This window comes from Epinephelus lanceolatus, chromosome 20 (genome assembly GCF_041903045.1).
Source record: "Epinephelus lanceolatus isolate andai-2023 chromosome 20, ASM4190304v1, whole genome shotgun sequence".
Lineage (NCBI taxonomy): Eukaryota > Metazoa > Chordata > Actinopteri > Perciformes > Serranidae > Epinephelus > Epinephelus lanceolatus.
Genome location: NC_135753.1, coordinates 1,480,001 through 1,490,954, shown reverse-complemented (window position 1 = coordinate 1,490,954; position 10,954 = coordinate 1,480,001). Strand labels below are relative to the sequence as shown.

The 10,954-nt window shown below is 43.1% G+C and overlaps 1 protein-coding gene across 2 annotated transcripts in view; it reads right to left on the bottom strand.

Moving 5' to 3' along the window:
- Positions 1 to 692: 692 nt before the first annotated feature.
- cnn3a (calponin 3, acidic a) overlaps positions 693 to 10,954 on the bottom strand; it is a 39,993-nt gene continuing 29,731 nt past the window's right edge. For both annotated transcript variants that reach the window (XM_033639106.2, XM_033639107.2), the window contains exons 6-7: positions 10,592 to 10,738; positions 693 to 3,632 (exon numbers count right to left, since the gene is read on the bottom strand). In XM_033639106.2, coding sequence (XP_033494997.1) covers positions 3,291 to 3,632; positions 10,592 to 10,738 — 489 coding nt within the window. In that variant the 3' untranslated portion in view covers positions 693 to 3,290. The remainder of the gene's footprint in view (positions 3,633 to 10,591; positions 10,739 to 10,954) is intronic.

Sequence of the window (10,954 nt, the reverse complement as noted above, 5' to 3'; positions counted from 1 at the left end):
GTAGAAAAATTGGTCCACGCTTTTGATACCTCTAGGCTGGATTACTGTAATTCCCTATTATCAGGTAGCTCTAATAAATCTTTGAAAACTCTCTAATCCAGCTAATCCAGAACGCAGCGACACATGTACTGACAGGAAATAAGAAACGAGATCACATTTCTCCTGTTTTAGCTTCTCTGGCTCCTCAGTTGCTCTTCCTGAGGTTTCTACCATTTTTTCCCCTTTACAGTTTTTTTTTTTTCTTCCCTTATCCACTGTGAGGGTCCAAAGGACAGAGGAATGTCGTATGCTGTAAAGCCCTCTGAGGCAAAGTGTGATTTGTGATATTGGGCTTTATAAATAAAATTGATTGATTGATTGATTGACATTTCCACCAGAAATAGATGCTGAAAAGACATAAAAAGAATGCAGGAAATGAAGTGCTTGACCCTCAAAAAAAGAGCCCAAGAATCTTTCTTTAATGTGTCCCCTCAAATGCTGAAAGAAACCTACACCTTTGGATCATATAATATGACTTAGATGACTTATATTTGTGTGATCTATAGTGGTGGGCTGGTCTTGGCCAAAATTCCAGGGCCAAGTTTTTGTTCCAGTCAACTCCTGTATAGACAACCAGCTATTGTTAAAGAAGTTATGGTAGTACCTGCTTCCTAGACATGTTTGTTACAATAGTGTGCAGATGCGCTTCCAGATGAAGAAGAAGAATTTAAGGATTTATTCATAACATATAATTTTCTTTATGAACCATATAATGGTGGACTGTTTTACAATACGAGACATGGCAATAAATACACTTTAGAAATATAAGGAAAATAATATGAAAATATATGTAATGTAACGAAACAACGACGTCTGTCTGTAAATTAGAGTTAGCTTGATTTTGGTCATCTGCACCATGCTTATCATAAAATCATGTAGTAAAAAAAAAAAATAGAAATAAAAGGAATAACACTATCACAAACTGTGGCTGTTATTGTGGCTGAATACAGACGGGGAAATAAGGCATATAATTCAGCCTATTATTGAATTCCTTTCACGTGGATCATCAGCCCAGTTTCAGTCCAGGAATACAAACATGGAATGCTGCAGTCTCACCTGATGCTACATCACAGGTTCACAAAGTTATCACTTCAGTGTTCCATCATTCAGGTATGTTTTTAAAAGAATGTATCAAAAACTTTTTCATCACTGTATCTCTGCATGTCATTATTCTATGCCACTACAGTTCATACAACCTTTGCTGCTCAGAGGAAAGGGTCTAGGTGAAGAAGGAAAGCACTGAACACAACACTGCATTGTAGGGCTGCACGATATATCGTTTGAACATCGCCATCGCGATGTGTGCATGTGCGAAAGTCACATCGCAGGACATGCAATGTTTCTCTTTTTTTAGAACATATAAACTTTTGTTTTGCTTCAGAAAAGCAGCTCTGAAGAAAGCTCCTTGCTCCGCTCCACTCGCCTCTCTCTGACACATGCGCACACACGCGCGCACGCACACACACACGCACGCCCACACACACACACACACACTCTGCAGTCACACACTGAAAATGAGCGACATGCAAGAGGGAGAAATGGTAAAGGTGGATTTAGTACCCAAAAGAAGGTCAACGTCCGAAATATGGAACTATTTCGGATATAAAAAAAGATGATATCCCTAATGCTCTGTTTTAATCTGGAGTACAGAGACATGACCTCCTGGATCCCTTTTATATACCAGCAATCTTCTTCATTCACAGATGAACCTCCTTATTTTAGAGTATGACTTGTTAGATCACTGACCTTAGCCTGGATGGTCTCAAATGCCATGATAAGCATGGTGGCCTCAAATAAGATCTGTGGTTAACAAAAGCTTAAGCGAGTTTCAGGTTTTGTTCTACGACATAAAACATGTCAGTAAATACCCTACTTGTGAATTTTGAAGCTTTTACGTGTCGTAAAAAAGGCGATTGCTGACAAGTTGCTCAATACGACAACAAACCATGTCGGGGACATTAAACGTCATCACCCCCGAACAGACAAGAGTGCTGGCAGTCCGCCATTACAGCTTCTTATTTAGCTTAAACAGTCCGATTTCCCCATTATACAATGTTTTTAAAATAAAGCGGCCGAAATCAGTTGAAAGCTTAGTGGCTGTGATGTCAAGAGTCATGCGACCGTGGAGTAGTCATGTAGTCCATTAAAGCCTAACGTTAGCTTTTTACTTCTGCCAATCGCATTTAAGCTTCAAATGCGGTATGAAAGGTGTTCATATGTGAAGATTATCTCACTGAACAAAATCTGTAAGTATCATAAACTTGTGTTAGCCACAGAGCTTATTTTCTGACATAATCCAAAATGCAATGCAAAAATCACATTCACTTTCTCTTCCAAGAACCAGCGCGATGCTAACCTGGTTCCAGACCACAGACCCCGCCCACTCAACTGAGTAGGCTTGCATCTCTGGTCTGGCATACTGCAATGAATTTGCGATTTATCTCGTCCAAACGATGGACGGACCAATGAACGCCGGGGGTGGGGGCGGGTCTAGCGATTAGCCAATCAGCGCCATGCTGATGTCAAGCTGTACGCCGGTGGGTAACTGGTGAGGATAGCAACAATGGCGACCGCTACAGATCCTACAGACCACATTAACGATGCTATCGAGGTATTTCACCGCTACTCGCGTTAATGGAGGACCAAATTAAGGAAGCTGCTAAACTGGATTTAACGGCGATGCAGCTGTGCGTGCACGACGACGGAGACATTTTAAACAGGCAATGCTCGCTTGTTTTCGGCACCACCGAGGCATGGATACTAATGACGTCAGATTCTGGGTGAGTCGTTGATCTCTACTGATTGGTTAGGGAAAAATCAAATTCCCTCCCCCTTGTAAATTGCCTTCAGTGGAGGTAATGTCAGATTGAAGGTTCTGCAAGCTTCAGTCTGACACTCAGGCAAGCGCGATGCTAAACTTCCGGGTTTTGACGTCAGCCCTGGCACACTCTATAGAAGGGTATTATATGAATACAATGGTGTTGTGGTGAGTCAACCTAATTCTTTCCAATCAGAGCTATTCAAGTCATCTGGTGAAAATTCTTGTATTTTATAAAATGGCAACATATATTGCAAAACAAAAAACAAAACAAAAAAACGCAATGTCAGTTTTTTCCAATATCGTGTAGCCCTACTGCATTGTATGCTTCAACACAAGAAAAAAAAAACTAGTGAGGATAGCAAAAGACTTGCTCTGTTGTGAAGTTGATGAAATATACTAGTTAATACTGATCTGGTGGTGGAACTCTCCACTAATAGTCAATGCTCTGATCATTGTAATGGGAGCTGTAGTCATCATGGTAACCTCCATGGTACTCGTCCTCCTGGAACTCAGCCTGATAGTCACTGTCGCTGATCTCGGAGCCATTGGTGCCGGTACCCTGGCTGCCGTTGGCATGGATGACCGGCTCTGTTGGGGGGGCACAGTACTTTGGGTCGTAGACCTGTCGACCCAGACCGTACACACTCATACCCCTCTGAGACGCCACCTTGTTGGTGCCCATCTGGAGGGAGATGGTGGAGTTGTCCAGTGGCTGCTGCACCACCTTCTGGTCATAGATGTCTCTGCGGGTACCAGGGGCTGACATGCCTGCCTGCAGGAAACCAAAATGCAGCAGAAACTTTACCACATGATGGAGGTAGTATACACACACATCACCTGTAGTGAATGCTCTGCCCTAAATGGGCTAATTCTTGTAGATTAATATATTTAAGGAAAGTTCCCAGTGGGGATGTTCATGATTAATTCATCAAAGATCTATGGATAAAAGGTGTTGTATGCTGTACAGACTGTAAAACCTTTTGAAGCTAATTTTTGATTGGTGATATTAGGGCGATGAAATTGACCTGACTTGACTCTATTAATATTGGATTATCTGTCATTCACATTAATCAAGTTTTTTTTTTTTTTTTTTTTTTTTACATTTTCAAGGGTCAGTTTAACATTGTAAATTATCATTGCAACACGGTGACCTTGTAAATGGTAATAATTCTTCACCTTACTCCACTGTTATCTATCTATGAAACCAATTTGGGTATTATGTATTCAGCTTTTTAGATATCTGGCTGAGATTTCTGCCTTCCACCCTATAGAAGAGATGACAAGTTTGTTTAAGAAGGTTCTGCGCGACTTCATCTGTCTAAAGTCAGAATCTCAAAGATGTAACCCTCAGTTGATAATTCTTGTAACGGATGTAAAAATTCACCTGCAACATTAGCTCATACATTTTGGTTTTGCTTGGGTCTCTCAGGTTACTGGTTCTCCATTGTGAAGACAGTCATCTCCCTAAGGTACAGTCAATGTGCATTGCTTTTGTCACCCATTTAGCTAGAAGACATTACTTAATTGGAAGCAGGTGACCCCTGCCCTCTCTCCTTTAAACACTGGGTCGGAGATACATTACAGTTTTTTAAGCTAGTCCGCTCTACAAGGAGCTAAGAATAATTTTAGCAGCGTATGGCAACCTTTCATTACATATGTCCTTAAACAGCTATGAGATTGTAGTACTGTTCAACATCTGCTATAGAATTCTATTCCTAACTGCAGGCGCGTGTGTGCACACTCTGTATATTACTGTTATTTTATTTATTTCATTTTTTTTTAATTCTGTTTGGCTGTTTTTTTAATTCTGGGAGCACATTATTATCTTATACTAGATTTTATCTGTCTGTTTCCAAGGAGGTGAAAATGTTTCCTTGTACTTTCGTATACATACTTTCTTAATTGTGAAAACTAATAAACAAAAAGTGGGAAAAAAATAAACAGCAACATGTCTAACTCTGAACTGTGTCCCTGTTATGCTGCGTTCACAATGAATTTGGCTTTGTATGAAAAACCCAGCTGTCTCACTCATTTGAATGAGGCCAGTCCGGTGAAGCAGCAAGAGTGCCAACAAAGAGGGTTCTGCCTAAAAAATGCAGGGCTGTCAGCCAAAACAGGTCAGACTGGCTCAATGAGTGCTACATGATGTTGTGTTGTGTACACAACATGAATGGGAAAGTCACTGCAGAGGCCATTCGTGTGCATGCAGGAGCACATTCATCATAGATTAGTATGCATTGTAGAATGCATTATAAATTGCTGTGCATTGTTTTGGGGTCTGAGAAGGCTTCATATTCATGGTTCTGTTACTCCAACTGGACTTCCTGGATTGAATTTGATGTCTCACATATGTCTGAAACAACATACTTCCACCAAAACAGCTCCTTGCTTTGTTTTAATTCAGGACTAATTTTGGTCTCAACACCCGGTTGCTCAGAATAATCCACATTAGGTGTGGGAATCACAGAGTGACTCATGATTCACAGCTATTACGACACACTTCCCACAATCACAATGGTATCACAAGATTTTAAAAAATCCAGAATTATGTATTTCTTAGAATTGTAACAATAACAGAAGAAACAATATGCAAAGCAGTGCATAGACTCTAAACTTAGCTTAGTGCTTCTTTACAACACACACACACACACACACACACACACACTTTGCAGTAATAATTGCAGCTATTTAGAGATTTCACTATGTACAATCTATAATATCATCAAAAGATTCAGAGAATCCAGAGACATCTCTGCACGTAAGGGGCAAGGCTGAAAACAAACACTGAATGGCCGTGACCTTTGACCCCTCAGGCAGCACTACCTTAAAAACGGACTTGATTGTATAAATGATATTACTACATGGGCTTAGGAACACTTTGGAAAACCACTGTCAGTAATGTTGGGACCTCAGCCACATGTTTTAAACAATAGAGAGGCCTTGACAAAAACAGCTGGTCTAAGAACAAAGGAAACGCGCTAAGCTTCCATTGGTCCGGTAGCTATAAAAGTGTAAACCACTTTTGAAATTCAAACTCTTGCTCCCCATTGGGCGACAGCAGCCAGGTTCAGGTGGAGTCAGAAGGAATCCCCTATGACGTCACTGAGATTTTAATTGCCGCTGCGCGCTGACGCCCCTCGCATTCCCCGAGTGACGAGCTGCTGGAAGGAAGCCAAAGCTTTCTGTGCGCAAGTTACTGCTAGGGAGCACCTCAAATGTTTGAATTTAACCGACCTAGGCCGCCCTTTGTTTCTTGACTTGTTGGACGAGAAAAGACACTTTTTCTTTTGTTTTTAACACTCCACGGAGCACCAGAGGAACGCCGCACAACCCCGCCGTTCCTCAGCATCTGCAGATTTTGGAGAACCCCCTTTTTTTCTCATGAGGAAGACGGAGCCACCAAGGCCCCGTTTCTTCAATCAAGTCAACTCAGCTGATCCCTCTTCTGCCACACCGAGGACAGCATCTTTCATTCCGCTGTAGGATGCTACAGCGGCCGCGCACTCATCCCACAGCAACAGATGGGACACACATCGTCGCACCGGCGACTCAAGTAAGAGAGCTTCAGTCTGGACAGAGACTTTTATATATAGCGTGTGACTTAAGAGTGACTTTAACTGTGATTTTGTGAACTTTGAGGACCGCCGTGTCCCTTTCTTTGATAATCTGATCATTGATTGCTGCTTGTTGTTGCGCTCGCCAGAGCAAATTGATTGTGCCGTTAGTGTGCCGGCCGCATGCTCACAATACGCCGCATTCCTATCTGTAACAAAGACCAGTGGACGGTAGGCTGACCCAGTTAGTCTACTGGCCTCTGAGGGATAGGAAAGTGACCATTGTGTTCCTCCACGGCCACTTTTACCTCGCACTGATTACGAGCGCCCGCTCGCCTTTCGTCTCTCTCTCTCTCCCTCTCTTTTAACTAACCTACATGCACACATACACACACACACACACACACACCTTATACCTGTGGTAAAATTACACATTGCCTTGTGAGCAACTCCTCAAGGGCAGTTTGCCATTACCACACTCTACACACCTACACGTGTTGGCACAGCTATTCTGTTAGAGCATACGGTGTGTTTGATCCCGCTGGACGCCATCTTGTGTGTACTTTAAAGGTGCACATGTGGCCAGCTGTTTTATGACCCATTGTCTTGCTCTAGTATCCCTCAAATCTCCCGCCTTACTCTTATCAGTACCTGGAGTGACGTGGTGTGTCCCCCAAGAGGCCACGCCTGACATTCTCTTTCCCTCTACCTCTCTCCCTTCACACACACACACAAAATTGGTTGGTCATTGATCCCTGTATCCAGGGTGGTGCCCCAAATTATTAATACACATTAATAATTTCATTTCTTAATTAATTACCATTGGTCAATAACCAGCTTGCCTTTAGCAAATCCCTACAGTAAACACAGTTGGTCGCTGCACCTGCAAACAAGTTCAGACTACCATGCAAAGTGAAAGCCATCAACAACAGAACACCGCAGACCTCTCTGGGCCTGAGCTCATCTGAGATGGTCTGACACAAAGTAGAAAAGTGTGCTGTGGTCTGACCAGTCCATATTTCAAATTGTTTTTGAAATAATAGATGATGTGTCCTCAGAGCTAAAGAAGAAAAGGATCATCTAGATTGAGACCAGAGCAAAGTACAGAGCCAGCATCTGTGATGGTATGGAGGTGTGTCAGTGACCATGGCGAGGGGTAACTTGCACATCTGTGAAGGCACCATGAATGCTGAAAGGTACATCCAGGTTTTGGAGCAACATATGCTGCCATCCACACAATGTCTTTTTCAGGAACGTCCCTGCTTATTCCAGCAGGACAATGTGACACATTCTGCACGTGTTTCAACAGCGTGGCTTCACAGTAAATGAGTGCAGGTACTTGACTGACCTGCCTGCAGTCCAGACCTGACTCCCATTTAAAATGTGTGGCCCATTATGAAGCACAAAATACAGCAGTGGTGATTCTGGATTGTTGAGCAACTGGAGTCGTGTATTGAGCTAGAATGGGAAGGAATTTCACTTTCCAAACATCAACAATTAGTTTGGATGTTGGTGTGTGTGTGTGTGTGTGTGTGTGTGTGTGTGTGTGTGTGTGTGTGTGTGTGTATTCTATAGTATTAGTCCTGTTAAGTCAAATGAAAGAGATTGGTGAGGTTAAATCTAAGCATTCTGGTTTATACATAAAAGAAATAAGTGTTAGCTATAGCCCCGTTTCCACCAACACTTAAAGTATAGTACCTTTGGAGCCAACAGTAAACCTTCAGACATGGTACCTAGACCCTAGGCCCATTTTGCAATTCCACCACAAACTGTACTCGTAAATGTGGGTGGGGTTGTTGTCACTCACTCCTCCATCCAGCACTCGCTGTATTTGCTGGCTCTTCAACAGTGACACAGATGGAAGTCTGCACCTAATTTATCATCCATAGAATGGGGTTGCATACCCACATTTTCAGAACAAAAAAGAACAGGCTGCAGTGACGGTCTCTCTCATGGATATCTAAAAATAGCGGTTTGTGCATTTAGTCCTTCTCAGGCAAGCGCAGGGCTTAAGTGTTACTGAAGCCCACAGAAACTACGCTCCATGACACTTGTTTTTTTTCCTCCCAAGTGTCATTTATTGATATTCCTTAAGGCCTTAAGGCCCAAATTTACACATATGTAAAGGCGGGGCAGCTTGAGTGACAGACTGTCTGCGAGGTGTCACCACAGTCTGTGAGGTCAGATCCACCCCTCGCTCCTCCACAGCTCCACCCTCTCATCCAAATATGGTCACTTCTGGCTCCAAAAAACAAGACAGGACTGGAAATGGCGAACTGAAGGCCTACAAAAACTGGAATCCACATGGGTGACATTACGGTAGCTTTGTCCATTATTTATACAGTCTATGAATATATGTAGTAGGGGCTCCCTGCTCTGTCTCTCTTTCAGCTAAGGGGCCCTTGACCTGAAAATTTTTGAAGACCCCTGACTTACAGCAATGAACAGAGGTGTTGTCAACTTAAGTTACCTTCACCTCACCAGCTGACTTCTCCACCAAGGCCTCTCTGCTCTGCTGTTTACTCTGTGTGTTTGTGTGTGTCTGTATGTGTGGGAGCTCTGTTGGACAGAGAATAGAGGAGAGGCTAAAGAGTGATAAGATATTACAGCAAAACATTATAAAGTGCTGATAAAAGATACACTAACATCAGAGCTTATCAATACGATGGCCACTGTCTGCAATTTTTCCACAACTTCTGTTCACCTTACCCTCATTCATTTGATAAGTGCCACCGTGAGGAGTCTTTAAGTAGTCACTCTGACAAGTCAAACTGGCAGTAGGCGTTGTAAACGCCTACATGTTTTATCAGAAACATTGACATGTTATTTTTTGATGCTGTGATCAGCACAAATTAAATTCCATTCCCCTGACCTGTATTGAGGTGGATGCAGAAATCTCATAGACAGATATAAACCTAAATCTAACTGCATGAATGGATACCACGAGATGTAGAACTGTTCTTTGAAACAGTCCTCTCATTTTGCTTGGTTTCATCTGGTGAAATCAGGTCTACACTTAAAGGATAACTTCGGTATTTTTCAACCTGGGCCCTATTTCCCCATGTGTATGTGTGCGTATGATTCATAGGTACAACTCGTTTTAAAATTGGTTCAGTATTGAGGGAGGCAGATGCAGCCGGCAGCCGCGAGTTTCCCTTACCTCTGGGCTGTGTGACGTCATCTCGTGAGAGCTTTGCTTGTTGCCGGAAGAAAACACAGGAGCCATGCTGAGCGCCGCTCAGAGTGGTGCTGGTTGTCCCGGAGTACAGTTGAGAGTTTTACTGCATCGATTGAAAACAAACAATGTTTGTGCTTATCCGAATTGCAAGAACAGGATGTCGCGCAACACCCCATACAGCTTTCATAGGCTGCCTTTGTCGGATGCCGAGATGCTGAAGTTGTGGCTAGTTGTGCTACAAATGGATGCTAACACTCCTGTCCAGACACTGCGCCTTGCAGACCATTGGGTCTGCAGGGCTCACTTCTCCCAAGTTGACTACTGCCAGCCGAAGAAGAGAAGACATCCAATCCTGAAACACCTCTTCCTCAAGAAAACAGCTGTCCCATGAGTGAAGAGAGCTACAGACACAGTGGAGCAAAGCTCTCGCGACTCACGATCGAGATGACGTCACACAGCCCAGAGGTAAGGGGAATGCTCAGTATGCTATTTACAGAGATAGCACTGGCGATCTGAACCAGTCAGTGGCGAAAAAAAGCACTTTTAATGCGCAAACTTATACGGGACGCATTTGCCCCTGTTACCGTTTTAGCTCGTTTCGCGGCTCCCGGTTGCATCCACCTCCCACAAGTTGTACCTATGAATCATACGCACACATACACATGGGGAAATAGGGCCCAGGTTGAAAAATACCAAAGTTATCCTTTAATGCACAAAACTGGCAGCACTGTCATATTTACTGATTCAGACAGGATAAAATGACCCAGTATAAACACTACTCTTCCATTTTCCAGGATGAAGAACATGGCTTTATCATTTCAACATAGCAACTCAGCAGTGTGACTATGGAACTGTGTCACCAAGCTTCATCAGGCTTTGGCTATATGGAAAACATTCGTTGTCATGTAAAGGACTAAATAATGTTGGTCTCCTCTAAGGGATTATTTAAAAATAAAAAGAGCCAATGAGAGCAGCATTAGAGGAGAAGTGGGTTCTAACCTGGCTGGCTCCTTTGTTGGTTCCCATCTGCAAGCTGATGGTGGTCTGGTCGTAGGGTTTGTCAGTCTGAGTCTTTGGATCATACAGATGTCTTCTGGTTCCATAAGCAGTCATTCCAGCCTGACTGGCACACTTGTTTGTCCCCATCTGAGGACAAAAGACCAGCAGTAGGATCTCTCAAAACCCGCCCCCCAACACACATTGGCAGCGGCAACGTTGACACTAAAGTGTATCTCCCAGCCCAGCCTGCTAGGTGGCTGTACCTACACTAGTTGCCAATGGTTGCCAACTGCTAGTAACGGAAGAAGAGGAAAAACTTTGAGGCAACAACAACTTCGAATTCACGGGTGAGTTTCTCATCAA